The sequence below is a fragment of the Terrapene carolina genome, unplaced genomic scaffold, assembly GCF_002925995.2.
Source record: "Terrapene carolina triunguis isolate 2854851 unplaced genomic scaffold, T_m_triunguis-2.0 Scaffold374, whole genome shotgun sequence".
NCBI lineage: Eukaryota > Metazoa > Chordata > Testudines > Emydidae > Terrapene > Terrapene triunguis.
The window spans coordinates 9,106,312-9,129,098 of NW_020664725.1; the positions used below are offsets into that span (position 1 = coordinate 9,106,312).

At 47.4% G+C, this 22,787-nt stretch overlaps 1 protein-coding gene across 2 annotated transcripts in view; it reads right to left on the minus strand.

Moving 5' to 3' along the window:
- The window catches only part of B3GAT1 (beta-1,3-glucuronyltransferase 1), an 86,284-nt gene that overhangs the window by 13,609 nt on the left and 49,888 nt on the right, over positions 1-22,787 (minus strand). Inside the window, exons 2-3 of one of the 2 annotated variants that reach the window (XM_029912892.1) lie at positions 7,915-8,037; positions 3,612-4,120 (exon numbers count right to left, since the gene is read on the minus strand). In XM_029912892.1, coding sequence (XP_029768752.1) covers positions 3,612-4,120; positions 7,915-7,918 — 513 coding nt within the window. In that variant the 5' untranslated portion in view covers positions 7,919-8,037. Of the gene's footprint in view, positions 1-3,611; positions 4,121-7,632; positions 7,760-7,914; positions 8,038-22,787 lie in introns of those variants that run through there. The other variant, XM_024198734.3, reaches the window with a different exon arrangement.

Consider the following 22,787-nt stretch of genomic DNA (forward strand, 5'->3'; position numbering starts at 1 on the left):
GCCCTTTGCAAATGTTAATCAGGCCTCATGTCATGGCAGTAAAGGAGGTGTTACGATACCCATTTAATAGTGGAGGAGACAGGCAGAGAGGGGTGAAGGAGGGTCCTGTGAGGAAAGCACTGGGTTGAGACTCGAGATGCGGGTTCAGTTCTTGCTTGTGCCACAGTCTCCTTGTGTGACCATCGGCAAGTCTCGTCATCTGTGCCTCAGTTTCCCTATATATACACACAATAGGGATAATGACCCTTCCCCCTACCCCCACCAGGATAATTTTGTTAATGTACGAGAAGTGCACAGGGATTGCACTGATGGGGAACAGATAAGCACCTGCACAGATAGCAGTGACTTGCCTTCTTCCAGAGGATCTGTGGCATAGATAAAACTAAAAGCCAGGAGACCTGGCTCACAGCCCTGCAGCTCTAACCACTTGAGACACTATCTCCCAAATGACATTTAAAACAATAGTGATTTAGGCTGAGTATGAAGAGATGTTTCCTAAGAGCCTCCAAGGGAAGTGGTGGGAGCCTCATTGCCTGGGATATTAAAACTAGACTGAAACATAGTGCAGGGAAGAAGCCCCTCACTGTTTAGAAGGATGGAGGTGCTGATCCTTCCTGTCCTTAAAGTCTCTGGTTCCCTGTGACGTTATCCCTATGCCCTTGTCAATGTGGTGATGAAACCTAAAGGACCTGTCTTTTCTGGGCTGATGAAAAGCTGCATTGTTGGTAACATAATCCTGCCTCCCCAAAGGGCACGGACTGTCTCATGGGGACACTAAACCCCGAGCTGTAGGCCAGACACAAGGCAAAGACAGGAAGCCTGTTCTGAAGTAACATACACAACCTCCAAACAAATAGAATCCTTCCCTCAGGAACATGGTTGTGCTGGAATAGGGACCATCAAATACACTCCATGCAGACTTCATTCTGAGCTCCCTGGCTTCAGCCATTATCACCCACCCCAGACTCAGAAATGCAGGGCTCGAAGGGACCTTGAGAAATCAAGTCCAGCTCCCCATGCTGAGGCAGAACCAAGTAAACCTAGACCATCCCTGACAGGTGTTTGGCCAACCTGTTCTTAACAACCTCCAATGACAGGGATTCCACAACCTCCCTTGGAAGCCTATTCCAGCCCTTAACTACCAGCCTAGTTAGCAAGTTTTTCCTAATAGCTAACCTAAATCTCCCTGGCTCCAAAACAACCCCATTACTACTTGTGTTACTTTTAGTGGACATGGAGATCAATCAATCACTGTCCTCTTCATAACAGCCCTTAACGTATTGGAAGATACGTCCCCCACTTCAGTCTTTTTTGCTCAAGACTAAACATGCCCAGTTTTTTTTTAAACTTTTCCTCACAGGTCAGGTTTTCTAAACCTTTTATTATTTTTGATGCTCTCCTCTGGACTCTCGTGACCCTTCACTACAATGAAAGTAGCATCATTGTTGGGTGGTTTAATACACTGTGAATAAAGCCTTTTGAGGTTTGGTTCAGCAGCACCTCTTGGAGGAAAAAAAAAAAAAAAAAAGTAATGCCTCCCAATTGAGATTAGGTTAGCCCACCTACAGGCAAGGCCCAAAGGGAGGTGCACTACAGATCAGACCAGGTTTGATGCTTATCTTCTGTAACATCTAGATGAGCGTGCATGCACATGTACACACACACACAAACACGCAGAGCAGACATGACTAGGAAGAGAAATTATGAAAGGACTCGGATAAATTCAGTCCCCTCTCAAAGCCACTTCTGGAAGGAAACAGTGGAAGACATTCAGGCTGTGATTTTAGCCGTCTCCCCGAGCTGAGTCAGAAAATCCTGGGAGCCCATTTGTCTCTGGATGCTGCAAATCAGCAGCCCCGGAGGCGAGCACTGCGTGCATGTTTACAGCCTAGGTTTGGTCAACTCAGTGGCAGAATCTGAAGGGTTACGCTCTTCAGAACAAACAAGCAAACAAGTATTGACAAACGCCTGCTTTTCATGCACGTGCGGCAGCCTGGAGAGACAATCGCACAGTGCGTCTCTGAACAAGATGTCCTGCAAGGGCAACCATTGTACTGCCTGACTTTGTTCAGAGAACGTTGAAAGGGCTCTATTTACCCGGAGGGAGGCCATGGATCTATGCAGAGCAGGCTCTTGCCAGAGACAGAATTTAAGTAATAAAGACACTGAGGTGGGGGCAAGCAAACTGAGGAAACGAGGGAAAGCCCAGTGATGCCTGAAGTACGATGGTACAAGCCAAATGGAGTGTGATCTGGGGAAGATGCCCTAGGTACAGGGTCAGGGTGAAATTCCCCCATGCAGCATGGGGAAGCATCCAGACCCGTCTCTCACATGCACACTCATCTATGCTTAGGCCCAGAGAGACCAGTGAAGGTTTCACAGTGGATGCATTTCCAGACAGCACTAATTAAGCAAGAAGCAACCATAGCTTATACTTCTACAGCTTTGCAAAGTGGAGAAAAAGGGGACTAGAGGAGCCAGCCAGATGGCTCTACCCTGAACAGCCAAGGTGATGCCAGGGAGCCTTCCATTTAAGACAATTAAGGGCCTGATCCTGCCAGAGGATCCATTTTCCATGTGGTGCTGCCCTCAATTCCCACAGAAATCAATGAAGCCGACAGTCTAAAGGGGAATATCCAGGGTCTGCTGGGGGCAGGGAGTTCATACGAGTGGGCAGCATAGACCTGGGTCTGATTGGAAGGAAGTGGTAACTGAGGGTCACAATTAGAGCTGGGCATTTTTTTTCTTTAACTAAAACGTCTTATTGTGGCAAAAAATGCAGATTCCACAACAGCGAAATGTTTCACGGATTCATGTCTGTTTCACTGAATTTGTTTCAAACCCACCTCCCAAAAATATTTAAGAAAAAATAGAAACAATTTTATTTTTACATTTTCTAAATGAAACATTTTGAGTCAAAATGACTTCTTGTTTTGAAATCTTGATTTTTTTTTAAATGTTAAAAAATGCTTCAAATCTGGATCAATTTTTTTTCCTCAACTTTTGATTCACCAACATTTTTTTTTTAAAATTCAGTTTGCTCCAAAGTGAATTTTTGATATTGATTTTTCGATACCACCAGCAAACTGATCAGTTATTCGCCCAGTTCTGGTCACCAAATCCCCCCGAATGGCAGGACCCTCAGAAACACTGATTAAATGAATCCAAGACGATAGGCTCTGGAACTGGCACAAACAGCAATGCCCGGTACCCCCTCCCCATCCATAGACCCTTATCCTAAATGTGGGGTCTACGCTACTTTTCCCATGGTCCCTTTAACATTAGCAAATGTGCCCCATTTTCACTGCCTGGTGCCCGGACACCAGAGCATGCTGAGAGGTGGTTTAAATGACATTGCTTTAGGGGTGTATTTTACTTAAACTAAGTGGCGATGACAGGCGCTGGGCTCGGGAGAGCGCGTAACCGTGTTACCTGCTGGCTGGAGCATGTCACTGACACCAAGTGCCTTGTTACTCTGGGCTGCAAGCAGTAACATTGTTAAGGATGCTCCTGGGCTTGGCCTCCAGGGACCTGTGCGGAGGCCTGCGAGCTCAAGCAGTGGGGACGGAGGGGAGCATAACCCAGCTGAGCAGGCCCTGCTTCCATCTTACCTCCTCGAAGAGCTCCAGGCTGTAGGTGTTATCGTCATCAGCGAAGTAAACAATCCCAGGTTGGCTGCTGTTTTTGTTAAAGGTCTCTCTCAGCCACCGCAGGGCCAGGTTCCTCTGCATGGTCCCGCGGGGGATCCGGGGGTCCCTCATGTCTCCCCGCAGCTTGTAGTTGCGGGGTGTCTCCACATTGAGGTGGGTGTAGTTCAGCCCCGTGTCCCGCAGCAGCCGGGTGACAAGAGGAGTGCGCCGCTGCGAGTCCTCCACCAGGATCCAGTGCAGGTTGGGCACATGCAAGAGGGTGTTGGCCAGACGCGTCAGTTCCGCCTTTTGCACCGGCCGACTGTAGGTGGGGGTGATGACGTGGATGGTGGGGAGGGTGTCCGACCATGGGGGTGGGCGGGTGTAAACGTACTCTGTCCTCACCACCTCCACAATGTCGCGGTCTGACAGGCAGTACTCCTTGGAGTCCGAGCCTTGGGCCAGATCACGCCTGGAGTCGCCACCATCATCTGCACAAGGGCATGAGAGAAAGAGAACACACACACAGTCAGTCCTCTTACAGTCTCCTCACCACCACTCCCTCGGAAAAGCCAGCAGGCAGCTTGCTAGCAGGGGAGATCACCCCCTTGGTCTGAGAGCAAAGCTGGAAAACAGAGGCCTTTTGCAAGAAACAAAGAACCCACAAGACAGATGCCAGCTGGTGAACTAGCCACATGGCAAAATTCTGACAGCTCCAGGATAGCAGGAGGGAACTGCTCAGAACAACAAGCTTTAAGGGCCCAAAGAAACAACAACCGAGTGGGACAAACGGGTGTAGAATAACAGATACTCTGACACCAATACAGCACCTTCCAAACCCAAAGGATCCCAAAGTACTTTGTATTCCATGCCCCATGGAGCAGCTCCTGCCACCAGGGCAGAACTCTGCAGCTGTGCACGAATGCATAACAGCAGCTCAGGACAGCAAGTGAAGAATACCATAACCAGTGGGAGCTGCAGAGACAATATGGGTCAACAGAATGGAATTGGCTTATGTTGGGATTTGGCCTGGGTAACATTGTATCCCATTTATGAGATGTTCCTTAAATCCAGGCACTGAGCTGAGATCTTGAAATATGTCACCTAGTCACTTCACAAGTGTTCACACAGCTCTGACTAACCTTCCAGGGGGGCCTAGGGTCTTATGAGGCAGTCTCTTATGTGGCTGTTCCAAAGTCCTGGTCAGGAATCTTGGAGGGATATATGCAGGACATTACAGATACGAGCCCCACCACCACAACTCTTACCAACAGTACGAGTACAAACGACCAGGACTTCAGAATCCTCCGCCAAGAGTTTCACTCTATATTGGTTCAGACAAGATAAACCTTCACGTGTAGACTTTGCTGATTTCGATTTGTACTTTTCTATAAATTTTGACCGATAGTACCAATGTTTATTTTTAACTTTTTTTCTGATTTTCACCTATTTAAATTTTCATAGTTGCAGGGGTCAGAATAATGATTTAATGACAGTAGATGTTGAGATTCAAAACAACAAAGCTTTATAACTGTTAAAATACATATTGTCGGCATCACATCATAATACACAAAGTAAACATCCTTAAATCAAACTAACAATTTCTCAAGCAGCATTTTTCTTACTTTGCCTGTCTGTAAATTTTGATGATAATGGATGGAAACATTTTGTCTGTGTGTGCACAACAAAATTGACGTTTATCAATAAAAATGAAATCCTTCCAAGTCTACTCATATGTTTGCCATTTCCAGGGAACTGCAGCCCTGCCATCAGTACCATTAAGAGCATAATCTACAATTGCACTAGGGATGATCAAACTGAATGAGAATATCAACACTTATGGTCCAGGATATAGGCCAACCATTGTCTGCAGGGCATGCGATAATAGTGTAATATGGGGTTTTGACACTTCCCAATAGTGGCTAGTACCAGAGGACAAAAGGATACAGGAGTAGATGGACCATAAGTCTGACCCACTAGAACAATTCCTACATTCTTGGCATATCCTTCTATGTTATTCTGCATCACCCCTCAAGCTGGATGCTGGGGTAAACACCACAAGTGACTTAAGACCCAATATGTCAAGTAGCTGATCATCCCCAGCTGCAGTGAAAACTGATGGGCGGGTAGGGTGTTCAGCGCCTGCCAGGTTCAGGCCCTTTCTAAGATAAACTGCCTCCACTGTGCACAGCCCAGCAATCTAGAATTCTGAAACACGGGAAGCAATTCACACCCTGAATAAACTGTGAAATGTATTTGATAGCACAGAGGCAGAACATAATTAGACAGAGTGGAACTTGGCCAGGACACATGGGATCGTTAATCATCACCCTGTGGGTCAAAACCTTAGCTTTAAATCCTCTGGAACTTCCACTCCTCACATGCCATGCTGGCCAACACTAATTTGCTCTTCTCATCTCTGGCACCTTCCACTCAAGTCTCTCAAAGCTGCTTTACAAATATGAATGGATTTATTCTGACAACACCCTTCTCAGGCAAGCCAATGTCTTCATCCCCATTGTACAGATGGGGAAACTGAGGTACAGAGCATGGAAGCGTTTTGCCCAGGGTGTACCGGTGAGTCAGAAGTCGGGCTGGGAAACAAGACCCACTCTCAGTCCTGTGCCACACCCTCAAGGCCGCCCTTCTACCTTGCAGGTCACCGTTCATTCATAGAAGTGTCTCCTCCCAGGGCACTGAGCTGAGCCTGGAGGGGTGGGGAGACGGGACTCCATTTTCCTTTAATAGCATCAACACACTCGCCTTTCAATTCCAGCATTCTCCTCTTTGTTGCACTGCACTCCTCCAGGCTCGGGGGGTGAGCTCTTGCCCACTTGAACCTCTCGGGGGGGGGGGGGGGGGAGACACACGACTAACTTCTCTCAGAGCTGTCCTGAGCCAATTGTGTGGCAGAGTCATACAGAGGCACCCTTCTCCTACAGTTCATCTAGGGGAAGAGGTGAAGCCACTCAAAAGGCCTAGGAGCTGCTGCCAGATTTAAATAGCACATCAGACTACAGGTAGAGAGTAAGGCAAAGCCACACCAAATTGAGAGGGGAGAAGGGGACCTGGTGGACAGTGAGAGGTAAGGGGAAGAGAGTTTAGAGCATGGGCAAGAGATGGGGAAACAGAGCTTAGCTTCCTTCCTACAAATACACCAGTTCTCCTTTCCATCATGGAACCCAGGAGACAGTGGGGCCCAGGGAAAAGGCAGAGAAGGGATACTGGCAAGTGTCCTGGGCGAGGCGGCGTCTTCCCGACACTGCTTGTGCTCCTTGGACATTGCTACCTCTCTGAAAACAGAGCAAAAATTCACCCCCTCAGAACCATCCACCCACGTCTGATCTTGGTTACTCCAGACCGGAATTTGATTCTATGGCTTGGGTGCTAGGTAATTTAGAGGCTGCCTCTTTCCTGAAGTTCTGATCCAGATGGGGAGACGAGCAGGAAGTCCTGAGCTCCCTCTCCCCAGGCCCTTGACTCTGGAATGCACTACCCAGCCTCCCGCTTCAAGTCCACTGCTCTTTACCCAGCTTGTTTGGCGGCCCTGGGAGATATTTTCTGTTGCATTTGTCAGCATTGCTTCGGCTACTGTTTTTACTGCAAACTGTGTCATTAACTTCTACAGGATGAACTTCTGCAGGGACCATCAGAAGGGATTTCCTCTTTCCCCTCTAGAGCAGGACACACATTGATGGCTTCCTGTGAGTAAGAGAAACAGCCATTGGGCAGTGGTCCACATCTTCTTTCAAGGCTCTGTCTTAAGAGACTGTATTTTTATGACCACAGGAGCTATCCAGTTCCCAACAGTAAACTGCCCAGCTTCCAAGCCACAGGAACTGAAGCTTAGGAAGAACCGCCCCAAGCTCTGGGCTTTCCCTGTAAGAGAGCAGGGGAGGCTGCTGCCTGAGCATGGTCCACAAGTGGAGATATGAGCATGGTTGTCATGAAAAGGATGGAATGAGACATGGGGATGTGGCATGGGCTGGTCAGTTTCTCTCACCCTTGTGCACTGCAAGCAGCGGAGCAATGGTGCTCTGGTGCCAGACGGTGATTAACAGCGTCCAAGGCAGAACTATCAGCACGATAGCCAGGATGTCTCTTCTCTTCGGCATCTCCAAGACTGACTGGACCCACAGCTCCTCATTACCTGACAGCGAAAACCCCAGAGACAGAACAGCAGAGCACATGGAGAACAGAAATAAATGGGCAAGAAGGAACAAGGACAGAGAGAGAGCAGCAAAGGCGACACGGCTCGCAGGTCTTACCAGCGCTTACAACCCACCCATTGCAGAAGTAGGTTCGGAGATGCAACAGCTGCACAGGCTGGAGGCCACGCAGGGAGTGCTTTCACGGGGTGTTGCCAGAGCCACTGGTGGGAGCTTCAGGGACCCATCAGGAAGGAAGCCTGAAACACAAAGCAAAGGAGAATAGGCAGAGAGAAGCTCTGGGAACAGCTGCCCTTCAGGGAGACACCCTGGTGCTAACAAGCCCTCCCTGGGAGGAAGGAGCCCGAGGAGCTGCCAGGGAGGGAGGAGAAGAGCTGTCTGGGTGTTCAGGGCTTTGCATTTCTGGTGTCCCAGAGCAGCCAAGCAAGCTCCGGCTTGCAAGAAGATAGTGTAGTGCCTCTGAGCCCTCCCCCAGGTGAGAAATGGGCACCCGGGCATGAGCTCTAGGCAAATAGCCGTGTGTATGGATCCCAGAGCATATCCAGCACACAGCCCCTGCCATTGTGGCCTGCATTAGCCTCTTGCTCCGCCGCAGGAGCCCTGCAGCAGTACATCAGCCTCCATGAGCTGTAAACAGCCACATCACATTCTGACCTCTGCCGATTTTCAATCTGCTTTGCTACTGGCAAACTGCAAATGGCCCAAGCAGCAGGGCCTGGTCAGTGAGAAAAAGGCCAACCTTCCCCACCCCCGAATGGTATCTGTTCCCAGCTTTGCACAGAAGAAAGAAATCCAGGAGTACCCTAGCCAGTGGGAGGGGACAATAACTAGCCCTTTACGTCTTCAGAGCATCTCTTGTCACTAAGCAAGCCTCCGGAGCGCGCTCGAGGTGCTGCTCCCATTGTACAGGCAGGGAAGCAGAGACCCAGAATGATTAAGTGACTTGCCCGATATGTAAACCAGCGGTAGAGGCAGGCTTAGAATACAGAAGCTGGCTCCCAGTCCTGTGCTCTGACCACTGAACTGTGCTGCTCTCTGCCAGGTGGAGGGCTTGGCAAAGAATCCAGTGCGACCCCCATCTGATGGGAGAGCTTCATTCAAATGCTGTTGGGGAGGTTGCTGCAATGACATGGGTTACTCTGCACTCCACGTGTCACTATAACAACCCCAGTGCAAATCTCCTAACCCCTCCCACTCCCATTTCTACCACCTGGAGGAACCTATTCCCCAGACTCTGGTCTCCTGTCCTCCTGCAGACTTGCTCTGCATTCATTTCTTCCCTCTCTGAACTGCCAGGACTGGAGTCTATTAAGCTGCCACACTGACTTAGTCTGATTCAATAGAAGCACACACAAGTTTTAAGCAGACTGTATTTTATCTGGGTGTTATCTTGGCAAGCGGTGTACAGCACTTAGCCGGCACACGCAGGCTGGACAGTTTGCAAACACAAAGTGGTTTAGTGCATTCGTTCCCGGGGGGGGGGGGGGGGGGGGTGTGCCTTAGCCAGCCACACAAACCCCTGCATTGCAGGTGACAAGGGGCACCCAGGGAATACTCTGGCCAAAGGTGGGGGAGGATCTGATACAGGGCGAGTTGCACTGGGTTCAGGAAAATAGTTGCCTACATAGCAAAACCTCTGACTGATTTGTCTTTTTCTCCTTCCCTGTTGTACTCTGGAGCCCTCACCTTGCTCACTTCTTAGGTTGAAGGGGAGTCCCCTGTTCCCCCTTCTCTCCCCCCCCAAACACACACACTGTGCTGGGACATTAGGGTATCTACAGATGCTTATATGAAAGATATAAACTGCACATCTAAAGATTTCTCATTGGTGGGATACGTGCTATTGTACATTCCAAAGACCTTGTAGGGTCCTCAACAATAGGGTCTGATCTGCAGGTCCATACTGCCCAAGTACCATGTCCTTCTGAGGGCTCATGGCACACACACCAGGCCTCATTCAAGCCTCTTATCACAGGACACATTCTGTATAATCAGAGTCGCCACCTACCCCGGCAGCAACTATATTAGGAAAAGGACAGACCCCAATAACACTCGAGGGGCCTGTGAAGGATCAGGAAAGCTGCAGCCAGTGGTGGAGGATCTCATCTATTGGAACCAAGCTTCCCATTGCCCCGTCATCGTAAACTAACAGGAAAAGGTTTTCACAACCCAGTTCCAAGGTGGAGTCCAGGACATGCTTTGTGTGGCCAAACACACTCTTAGTTGCTCCTTCAGCTTAGATTTCTCAGCACCAGAGAGCAGCTTTGTCCAGTCAACATACACCAGGGACAAAGGGAGACTCCTTGCCAGCAAGGATCTCCCTTTCACACAAGCAGAGGCTGGCTCCTAAGCCAGACTGGGTCATGGCAGTCCCCCCGTGCACACAGCACCTTGGGGAGATCAAGTCTTATCACAGCTGGCCTCGTCCTCTTGCCCTGGCGGTTTCCTGAACACAGGGCAGAGAGCTCTGGGGTCATTTACCCTAAGACCTGCATTACCGCTTACATAGCCATAGCATCTGCTCTTCGAAATACAACCTTAAAGTCTCTCTACGGGATGTATACAATGGACAGCTCTTGTGGCGTGCAGCTCTAAAGGGACTGAACTCCTTGCTCAGTAGAGTACCTATGCTGTGAATGCACTGAGCAACAGCTGGTACCATTGGAAAGCGAGAGGAGAAACGGACACGCTAAGGAGCTTCTGAGGGCAGATGTACAGCAGCTGGAAAAGATCACAATGGATGGCGCACAGTGCATGCTTCTGACCCAGGGCAGGCACCTCAGAATTCAGTGCTCTAGCCTTAGAAGGTGCGTCTATATGGAAGCAGGGAGGTGCATTTCCCAGAGCAGGTGGTTCTGCTTGAGCTAGCTGCCCAAGTACGTACCTGGGAGTTAATGAGCTACTAGTGCATCTATGTGTCTACCTGAGCTGGGAATCGCACATCCCAGATGCTGTGTGGATGTACCTACAATGCTTTCTCCACTTGCTGCTCCGGAGCCAATTCACCAGCATCCTACCCAAGGACAGACAAACCCTGCAATCCATACAGCGGGCAGGAAAGGGAGCGGGACGCTGTACTGGTTTCCCTCCCATTGACACAGAGAAGAGCACGTGCCAGCTATTTCTGCATGGCCTTATTCAGCATTGATTCCCTGTAACTGGCTGCAGAGTACTTAACTGCTCCCGTGTCAACTGTCTACCACTCCGGCTCTCCAGCTGCCAGAGGTCAATGCAGCCCAGTGGGGATAGCTGGTGGGTTTGGCTTGCCCTCATTCCCCCAATGGCAGAAGAGGGCAGAGAGTTCACAGGCACCCTGCCACGGAAACACTTCCTTCCCTAATAATCCTCAACTCCCTTGGAATCCAGAGCTCCTGTCAAGCCATAAAGGTCTCTGGGACCCCATGCAAATTTAGATAGTCAGTGCCCCTTAGCTGTGACTAATGTTCTCATCACAAGACCTTTCCTTCCCTGTGAGTTACACTCCTCTTTCTCACAGAGACACGTTTCTAGCATAGGCAGGCCATTTGTCCGGTGTTAAGCTAGGCAGTCCTGTTTTTGTTAACAGTTGTCCCTGTCCGGTACCAGAATGGTTTTTTCCGGTATCAGAACGTGCTGCTCCACCCCCCTGGCATGACCTCACACGCACAGTACACAGAGGTCCCCATTTTGCAGAGCACCCCACCCCACCCTGCCAGCATGATGTGTGAGGTCACGCCATTCCGGAAGTACCTGGATGTGTCAGCAGCCACCCTATTTTAGCATGGCTGGAACAATAGCTTATGAAACTTTTGGAACTTTATGAAACTATGGAAAGGAGGCTTCTTATATGAGACCGATGATGCTGGCCACAATCATCCACTTGTCCACCCCTCCCCTCAATCCCCTCTGTTTTCTCCCATCCTGACCCCCACCATACATGAAAAAACTCCACCCAAATTCATAAAGTTTCTACCTTAGCCTCTTTTAAACCCCGCCCTGAGACCTCTCTCTACTGCAGTGCCAACTAGTCACCTTCGTCTGGCATGAATTATGGAACCAGGTAGAGCAGAGCTGTTTTCCTGCTCAACTGTTCATTTCATCAGTACCTCACTCCCAAATCATCCTCACTTCGTTTGTCTGTTTTGCCCACCTGCTGCCTCCCATCTGAAACCTAGATTGCTCGCTCTCAGGAGTGGATACCCTCTTCCTTGGTCTCTTGTCAGGACAGTACCTGCCACAATGGGGCCCTGATCCTTGATTGAGATTCCTAGGCACCACCACAATAATAATGGGACTGCAGGCTGAAAAGGGCATAATAGGACCAGAGGATAGTGAAGAAATGGTCAACCTAGAATCGGATAGCTGCAGAGCAAGGAGAAGGCACCACTGCTCTGGTTGGGTAGCTAGATCTAGGGAAGGGCACCTCTGGGCCAGCCTTACTGTGAAAAACGAAGAGAAAATATTGCTCTTTGGGTTTTTGAAAACTGAAACAAAACAGATTTTCAACTCAGAACAAAACAAAAAAATTTGCCTTTTTTTTTTTTGCAAAAAATTTCTTTTAGGCTGAAAAGCCTTTCTGTCCCAGAAATGTATTTTAATTCACTGCAAGCATGACTATGACACACAGCGGAGTAGTTCTTATTCCATCCAGTAGGGAGCAGCAGTGCACAGTCAGTATATTTCAATACTGAAGGATAAACAAACACTGAAAGAATTTTTTTTTTTTTAATATTGAGTTTACCTGACATCAGCTGTGTTACTTAACTTTTGAAACAAGGCTGCTTTGATTTGCAATCTGGCTTATAGTCAGTTTCACCATCCCTTTTTCATGCACAGCCCTCATGCTGTTGTGTTTGGGTTTCCTGGTTTGCATGGGGGAATGTTTATAGGAAATTAATATAAAAACATTTTAACTGAATGTATGTAAATATTCAAATTACTTATTGCTGCAAGACATCACTGAAACCAAGAGCTTGGCAGGACTGAAAAACTGACTGGATATTTATCTGGATAACAGGATGAGCCAGAATTACAATAATACATATCTTTAAAAACAAAAACAAACAACTTTGAAAGTGATACAAACCCTAATCCTTCAGGGCATGAACCAAACGTCCAACAACTAGGAGTCAGAAAGGAACTTGCCCTGGGGTCAGGTTATCCCATAAGTGACATTGCAGGGTTCTGGCCACCGTTACAGACAGGATTTTGGCCCAGAAGGTGCACTGTACAGTGCTAGCCACTATATTCCACTCAAACCACGTCTATTCACAGGACAGTTTGAAAGATAACTTTTCTTACAAAACTTGTATTTGGGGCCAAACACGAGCTGAATTCCCTGCCACCAAATAACATTTTAAGTTACACTGACTTTGAGTCTCCTGTCTTGTATGGAAAACGACTTTGGGGATGAATTAGGCAAATTGGAAGGTAATTCCCAGTTCTAATTTCCAGGGGCCACATTCACGGATTGGTGTAACTGCAAATGGGCCAGTTTCACTAGTAAAACTCCCCTTGGTTTCAGTGGGAGCTGCACAATAGGAACTGACCCATAAACTTCAGTGGAGTTGAACATCACACTACATCGTACAACTTTGGCACTAAAGTGCTGCAACTCAGCAGGACTGGAAGGATCCCAGAGATATAAGTTTTAAGCCCAAAGATCCAGCTTTAGTCCAGAAGATGAGATGAGAATAAATTCTTCCCTTTCAATAGTATCATTTATCCACGGATCTCAAAAGCACTTCATAAACATTAGCAAACTGAGCTTCACAACACCTGCTGCTCTAGAGAAGCACTATTATTCCCATTTTATAAATGGGATAACCGAGGCACATAGCAGTTAAGAGATTTGCCCAAGGTCACACAGCAAGTCAGTAACAGAGCTGCAAACAGCCCCGATGCCCAGCTCACTGCTTTAACTACTGGACAACACGCAGGAAATATAGATATTTGGCTATCAAACAGGTAGTTCCTGATGAGTCCAGGTTTGGTTATTGGGGAGAACTGGGAAAAGGGGAGCAGGGGACGTCGCTGGAAGACGTTTCATTTGAGATTTTGGCATTTGGCAGAGATGGCCCGTAAAACACAATCTAAAAATAAAGGTAGCAATAAAACCTCTTGCTCATTAATTACTCTGTAAGCCATTACTGCCTAAACCCCCATAACGTTAATGGTGGCTATTATAAGTATAGTAGCAGAATTGTGAAGCTAATTACTGTGCAGTTATTAAGCACAACAGAATGGGCATGCTTTCTTTTAAAGGACTCAGAGACAGTGCATAATAATAAGCACATGGGGGGTTAATCAGAGCTGCCAGCTTTAACCTCCAACTCCCCTGCGTGTGGGATAGGGGATGGGGAACTCAATACTACAATGATCCCAGGAGGATGTGTAATGGAGCACCCAGGCTTGAGCTGATGTACCAGGATGCATGAAGCAAAGCTCAAATCAAATCAAGGATTAGAGGCAGGTCAAGCGATTCAAATGATCTATTACTCACAGATTGCTGCTCTGCTCTGCTGTGCAGCAGAAAAACAAACTCAACCATGATAGCTAAACAGCTACAACTTATTCCAATGGGCCAGAAGTCTATGGTGTTCAACCAGCGGCCCCAAGATCAATGGCGAGGTTTTCCATCATCATCTCTATAAACCTGAACACTCACCTCAAACAACTGGTAGCACAACGAGGGGCGCACGCGCACACACACACACACACCCTGATTCAGCTAAGCACATGCTTGAGTCTATACATATTCACCAAAGCACTTAAGCCAATGTTTAAAGTAAGTGCAGTGCTGATATGGGGCCTAGCAAGCAGTACCTTAAGCCATGCGTAAGCCCACTGATTTCACTGCAACTGCTTCCAGAGTAACATACCAGGCAGCGTGAAGAAGGGAGCCCTGGCCCTGAGCAAGATAAGACAAGACATGGCACTGACATATTTAACTAACAGGATAATATTGTGACGGTGCTAATCACCACTACTCTGTCCTTGGCTTTCTGTTATAGCCCCTCAACTATCTATGTGGCCCATTTCGATTTGATGCTCCTCAGGACAGGGATCACGTCTATCATCTTGCCCGAAGGTGGCCTGGGCACTATATAAAGAGTTGTCATAATTCTGTGCCTTTTACACAACCTATCTCACATCCCAAATAAAACCTCTGTGGGGATCTCTACCTGCTTGCTCTCGTATTGTCCACATCACAAAACCCACAGAGGTGGCCATGAATTTGTAGATGCTGCTCAGGAGGGGTCCCATGCTGGATTAGCAGAGGTTTCTGTAGGGCAGGGCTGAGGAGCGCCAGCTGAGTTGTGGAACGGAGCCCAAGACGGGAATAGCAGGAGAGGCTGTTGGCCAGGGATGAAGTGGATCAGAGCTGTGCTGGGAGACCAGGACTGGAGAAGTAGGGTGGATTGCAGGTCAGAACTGAGATACCATGTCTGAGCTATGCAGAGGGACCCAGGCTCAAATAGCAGAGAGGCTGGGGATTGAGGAGCAGCCCCAGAGCTGTATTGGGAGCCCAGAAGTAGAATATTAAGGGGTGCTGCAGGCAGAGACTGCGGTGCATTGGGTATGTGAGGCCATATATTGGGTGCTCTTGTCATAATAAAAATTGCCCCCCCATGGGGCCCCTTGAGTTAAAAAACAGGTTAACTCGACAATCCAGCTAGGCTCAAAAATAAAAAACAAAACTGCAGCCCAAAAACCACACACACAAACAAAGCTCTCTGCTGCCAAACAGCCAGAAGCTTGTACAAAACAAAACAAAAACTAAGCTGAACAAACCTAACAAGGTTGCAAAATTAAACAAATTGCAAAGGCCAGTAAGTTAAAAAACAACAGCCTCTCGACCCTAAAACCGGTGTGTTTTGAAAAACCTAAGAGAGTCGCAAAAGGCCGGTTCAAACTGGTACCGAGAGCGGGGGGCAAAGGTCCCTAAACAAAAACGCCCCCGGAAAAACCCAGGGCTTAAAACCATCCCAAAAACTAAAGCAAGTCAAAAATCAACAGCAAACCCTAAACGGCCTATGCACAAAACAACACTCTCGTCTACCCTTCCCCCTCTTCTTCTTACGTTACACCCAGGCTTGGCCAGCCTTGGGTTGTGCGTGTGTAAGTATAAAAGTGGGTTAGGGCTCGGGCACTAACGCTTTCTTCCTTCCTCCAAGTAACGTGGGGCGCACCCAGCACTCACCACTGTTATTTAAATAATAAAGCTTTAAACCCAGTCACTTGGTGTGCTTCTTCATCTCCTCCCCTAAAAATCCTGCAGCCTCAGCTTAATCACCTAAAGCCCCAGGCAAATTGGTAACATAAATCTGTGACACTCTATCTGGCTTAGTTTCTGGGAGTGCACTGCGCTTCTGCACACCAGCCAGAAGGGCCACCATAGGGATGGGGGCAGGGGCAGAGTCCCCATCTCCAGGTAACCAAGGCTTCTGGGGTACTGCAGATGGGAAATCCCAGGCTGTCCCTCAGAATCCATGCAGTGACACATGCAGTCTTTTGCTCCCCAACAGAGCGGGGATTTGGCTAAAAGCAGTAAGGAACTAGGCTGGAGCACTGCCCGCACTGGATCAGCTGGGCTGAGAGGAGAGCGCCCCCCTCTCCCCCATTGGTTGTTATTCTGCAGTGCCACCTCGGCTCCTAAGATGGCAGCAGCATCTCTCCTGCCAGGGAGCCCATCAGTCTTGACTGGTATCCAGCAGTTTCCAAGAAAGGATAAGGAAAGTCCAGGCTCAGCACAGGCCTTATGTCCCACAGGCCATCACAGTCTGGAGTGGATTACAGTACACTGTGCACAGGGATTAGAGACTCCAGGGCATCTCTGCCCAGCTCAGACTCCTTGAGCCTGGGCAAAGCCTAGCACAATCTCTTTGCCACACCCCTGTGAGTGAAATACAGCCAGAGAACCTGTATTCAGATGGTGAAGCCAAGGCACAGAGAGGTGAAGGGACGTGATTAAGTTTGTTCAATGAGTCAGTAGGATGACTAGGAATAGAACCCAGGAGTCTTGATTGTTAGTCCCTCTGCTCTCCCTACTAGGTAATACTTCCTCCAAGTGTATAAAGGAGAACCTCCTTGGATACATGATTAAATCTCCACCCCTAAATATGTCTGCACAGGCACATACATACATATACACACACACACACACACACACACACACCTATGCTTGCTTGAAAAATGGAAAACATTTTTTCATACCACAGGTTTCAAAGAGGACCTGTTTGTTTGAAAGTTTTCATGAAGATTTTTATACATTTTCAATGGTTTGGCTTTCTAGGGATACTTGTCCTCCCCGCTTGTCCTCCCCCCCCCCTTTTTGCTATTGAAAAGTGGGGTGGGGGGGGTGAGGTGAGGGGGAAGGGTGAGGAAAAAGTGAATACATTTTTAGTTTTCAAATGTCATCAAAAAATTGAAAACTGAAGAAAAAAAGGGAAAGCTTCAGATTTTGAAAAAAGGCCATTTCTCACAAATTAATTTCTGATTTCAAAAGTTTTAACCAGAGCTACTTGGAAATCTTGCCTGTCTGCCACATTTGAACCTTGGTTACACAGAACACAGCCCCCTTCCAAGGGCTCTAAAGATGCGTTAACACTTTTCACCCATAGAGCTCAAAGTGCTTTTGTTAAGTATCATTATTGCCATTTTGTACACGGGAAAACTGAGGCACATGGCGATTGAGTAATTTACCCAAAGTCACACAGAGAGTCAGTGTCTAAGACAAGAATGGATCCAGATCTCCCAACTCCCAGCCCTGTGCTGTGATGACTAGGCTAGACAAGGTGGATTGGGAACTTCAATTCACCCCATTCTCTCATTATAAGACAAAGGGGATATTCAATGAAATGTAAAGGTGACAAATTCAAAATTGATCAATGGAAACACCTGTTCACACATTGCACAATTAGCTTGTGGAATCTCATTGCCACAGGATACCACTGAGACCAAGAATTTAGCAGGATTCAAAAAGGATTAGTTGTGTATATGGATAAGAAAACTATCCAGATTTATAAAACATTTTTTAAAAAGCAGAAGAATTTTAGGAGAGATATCAACCCTTAAGCTTCAGGGCTTAGGCCAACCTCTAATTTATAGGGATCAGGAAGGAACTTTCCCAGGGCCCAGGTTATCCCATAAACTGGTACTGCAGGGTTTCTTGCACCTTCCTCAGAAGCAGCTGGTACTGGCCACTGTTGGACACAGGATGCTAGACTATATAGACCCCTCCTTTCACCCAGTCTGGCCATGCTTTATATTTAGGCTTGGATTTTTCTCTGTAAATGTCAATAAATGTCGATTTCACTGTACACACGCAAACCAACAAAAAAGATTTCTATCAATATAATCAAAATGTATAGATAGGCAAAGTCAGAAGTCTACATGAGAACTTATTAGAGTTTGATTCAAGGATATTTACTTGGTATATTTTGACATGAGATGGACCACTGGACCACACTACCTGTTCCTATAATTCCACTGTGAGTGAGAAACAGCATATAAAGGAATACAGACTTTAGATAAATGTTAAAATATTTCACGTTTTAAATGAGTTTCATTTTGATGGGGTTTAAAGTAACTTTTCTCTATCAAGATGAAAATTCCAGAAGATAAGTTGTTTGATTTATAGCCCACTTCCAAATAGAAAAATTAAAGTAAATTGTCTCATTGGGAAAAGAACAATGACTTTAATCATAAGTTGGTCAACTTATTTTTAATGTTGCTGATGGGTAAATGTTGAGTGACTGGTTGTTGGAAAAAACCTTAGCAATCCGCTATATTTATATGATATTTTTATGTCAAACTTTCTGAAACTGGTGACAATGCTTCTGAATCCCCAAGACCCGGACATCTTGGGGAAGAGGAGTCAAGACATGAACTAACAGGTTCTGCCAGCCTCTCACAAGTCTCCCCACACCTGAAGGTTTGTTAGCAAGGAGTGCTGTTCTAGCACAACAGTACTGTCTGGCTCCTTGCCTACAATTCCAGCTCCTACTCTCAGAGTCCAGAAGATTGCTAGCTGAAGAGTTTGCAAAACCCCATTTATCTTCAGTATCTTTCTTTTTTTCCACTGCTGTCCTTTGTTTTTATTAGCTGGGAGTCACCCCAGTCTGGTTAGATTCTCTACGGTTAGGGTGTGGAAGTGTAGCAATGCACTTTTCATCCAGATCTCAGTGCACCCTACAAAGGGGGTCATTATCCCCATTTTACAGATGGGAAAACTGAGGCACAGAAATGAAGAGACTTGCCCACCCCTGAAGTCCACATGGGGCAGGCCCCAGGAGAAATTCCCCGGCCAAAACGGCCCTAGATATTGTCCCACAGAACTATTAGTTTCAGTGTGTTCTGTGTTCTATGTTTAAAAGTCCTGACGGATTTGAAACTGTCGCCTGGAATTTCTGGTAAACAAGAGTTGTCAAAATGATGCTCCTCAAAAGTGTTCTATTCAGGTCTGTATTGCTAATAGCTCTCTTGGTAGGAGGAAATGGTTAGCCACAGCAAAGGAATAGAACTCCAAGAAGGCAGCTCTATAATTGGCTCTGAGATGGTGGTTCAGACATGAGATAATAATTTGTTTCAGTATTAAGACATTTAATCAGCTCCAAGTTACAGATTTGACTGACATTGATCAAATTCTTTTGCTGGGATTTATAACCAAACTGACAGCCACTTTCTTAGAATCCTCTTTAAAAATCTATAAGGGTTGGTTATTTTGAGTATTAATGTGATGATTTAACTTATTTCATGATGAGTCTAACTCATTTATTTGACCTTGATTTGATAGCTGTTGGCCTTTATTCTTGGTTCAAAGTAAGTAACAATAACATTTTAGCTTTGGCGATATGTTTTCTTGATGTTAGTTTAGTTAACGAGTTTTAATTAAATTTATAAATTGATACCAAGACACATTTCTTGCAAGAAGCAAGTGGGTCAAGAGTCTTAAAGGAACTGGGTGGATACCAGCCAGACAAGCTAAAAGCTTGACTAGCTCCCCCTAATTAGCCTTTGGTTCTCACAACCGTTGTATTCACTTTGGGGTGGGGGAAGTGGATAGAGCAGTAAACTGGGACTCAGAAGACCTAGACTCTATTCCTAGCTTTGCCACGAGCCACTGATGACCTTGGGCAAGTCTCTTCATCTCTGTGCCTCAGTTTTCCCATCTGTAAAATGGGGATAATGACCTCCTTTGTAGAGTGCACTGAGATCTGTGGATGAAAAGTGCAATTGTCATTATACAGATTTACCCATGCCAGGATCACTGCTGATACCTTGCATTGCATTATTGAGACTGACCTCCAGCTAAGATCCAGCCCCTGAAAACTTGCTGTGCCTTTCCTTGTGAGACAAGCCTAGCACAGACCCAAGAGAGCAGGAGACATAAGGAGACTAAGCAGAGTAGTTACTGCTGAGCCAACAACCTGCTGCTGGCTGAATGTGTGCTGCTGGCATGGCTCTGCCAGAGGTGCTTGGGCCTCCCACTCCGTCACGATGCCAGGGCCTCAGCAAGTCACCAGTGAGGAGCAGGAGAGATCCATGGAGGGAACAGGGGGGCAACAGCCTTTCTCCAACCTCCCCAAGTGAAGAAGCGGTCCTGAGCTCTCTGCCTCCCCCCACAGTGGGCAAACAAGACCCGAGAACCCTTCCTTCTTGCTGTTGGGTTCCAGACTCCTCAGCAATTTCAAGGATAGCACACAATCCCAGGAGCCACTGCCCACCCTAAAGACACTGGGGACTATGAGCCGATCAGCAGGAGATGGGAGCTGCACCCAGAGCTCCACATTCCCCAGTTTTATCTCCCAGATGGATCTGCATTATGTTCTCAGTTATAGACGTGGAGATGAAATTCCTCACTTCCCACACAGCCTTGCCATTTGACTCGGTGGCTGGGAGAGGCAGAGGGAAGTCTGCAGGGCCTGTTTCCCGGCTCAGGAATCAATCAGAGCCATTTGAACATCTCCCCCACACACGCCTTTCCCTACTGTGAACGTCAGCTGGAAAACATCCTGCTAACTGAGAGTGCGAGCCTCTGCTTCTGAGGTGTCAGCACTTATTTTTAATTGTTGAAACCAGACGGAAAAGGATTCCTGCTCTATTTTAAAAATTATTAATAACCCGATTCTAATATAATATTTAAAAGGAAAAAGCATGAAACTTTGCAGCACTTTGACTGTAACATGAGAATAGTGAGAAACCTGCCTTTCTCCTATTGTGAGTAGGGGACAGACAGAGGGACAGGAGCAATTTATCTTTGCATTTTATCTGAAGGATCCCAGAGCTGTGTTACAAACCTTGGCCAAGGATTTTCCAAAAGAGACTAGTGATTGTGGGTGGCCAACCTGGGACCCCTTAGAAGAGGCCTGATTTTCAAAAGGCAGGTGGTTCAGCACTCTGAAAACTCAGACCCTTTTGAGGGGTGTCAGGTTGGGCACTGAAAAACCAAGGCACCCAAAATCAAGCCACTTTTGAAAGTGTTGGGCTTTGTATGCCGGTACCACTGAAATGTGGCTGCATCTGGGGACAGTTGGAGAGTTGTTAACAACTCACCCAACAGCTCAGGGCAGGAAGCAAAGAGGAAGGCCATATCCAACTGAAAATGCAGGTGGAATTCTGGGAGGCAGGATATTCCAAAATGAGCATATTGTCAATCCTTAATCAACAACTAGAACCCTTGGGTTAAAACTACTGCATCCTACTCATGCAGCTAGAGCCACTGGGTCTTGAATCCCACCACCACCACCACGTCTGAGCAACACCAACTCCAGCATCAAAGCACCCCCTGATGCCATGCTGGGGGCATATAGTATCAGCACCACTTCAGAGGAACCAGCACTGCCTACTGAGTCACAATCACCAATTCCTGCAGTCTGGCTGAGATTGAGGGACAGGCTGAAGTTGGGAGAACAGCGGAATACCCAACAGGCAGGTGGGCACCAGCCAATGCCAACCAGAGCTTATGGCCAGAAAAGATCCCTGGCTTATACTCCTGTTGAATGGTTTCTTTAAAAGGTATGGCTCAGCTTCCAAGCCCTGCTTAGTCCGGGGGTAGAGGAGGGATAGAGATTGCCAGGAGGTGACCTCTGTACAAGTCACTAATGGGACCAAGGGATTAGCATCGATTTTTTTAAACCGCCACGGGAAGGGGGGGGGTAAAAAAAAAAAAAGGCACAACATTCAACAATAACTCAGCAACTTACAGTGCGATCAATCCCTGCTCGCAGTCCCACAGTCCATTAATGCAGCCATAAACCCACCCACCCTTCTGCTTGGAAACGGGGGAGGGGTCATTTTAAATTGTCTGTCATGTCTCTCCTCACCCGTTTCTCCATGGTGGTTGTGATGGACCCCACCTCCCTGGGAGCCTATGGGGTTCCAACACACAGGGAGACCATGCCCCCTGCACACTAAGAAGCCATGCTCCACAGAACCCACCTCTGCAAACTTGGCCGCAAGGGGGACCAGGCCAGGCTGTTTCCCCCACCCCACCTGAGCAGGGCCACACCAGCAGCTATTATTACAGTCCCAAGCAGAGTGGCTCCTTTGCCATTCGGGGGCCTGAAAAAAAGAGGACTCCTCCTCCCCCACCCCACATAAACCCCTTGTGCCCAGCTATGCAGGCTTGGCTCAGGGAGGGAAAATTTGGGTCCTACTCAAACTCTAGGTCAGAGTGCCTGGCACTGGATGTACCAGCTATGCAGCTCACCCAGCTTCCAGAGATGGACTGACCATTTTCAATTGAGGTGCCTACCCTAATTCTACACCTGGCTCTGACACTGTTTCCTTCCATGGCCCTAGGGCCCTACCAAATTCATGGTCCATTTTGGTCAATTTCACAGTCATAGGAATTTAAAAATCATACTTTTCATGGTTTCAGCTATTTAAATCTGAAATTTCACGGTGTTGTAATTGTAGGGATCCTGACCCAAAAAGGAGTTTGGGGGGGGGTTGCAAGGTTATTGGAGGGGGGGATTATTGGAGACTAATTAGCTACCTTGTGGAC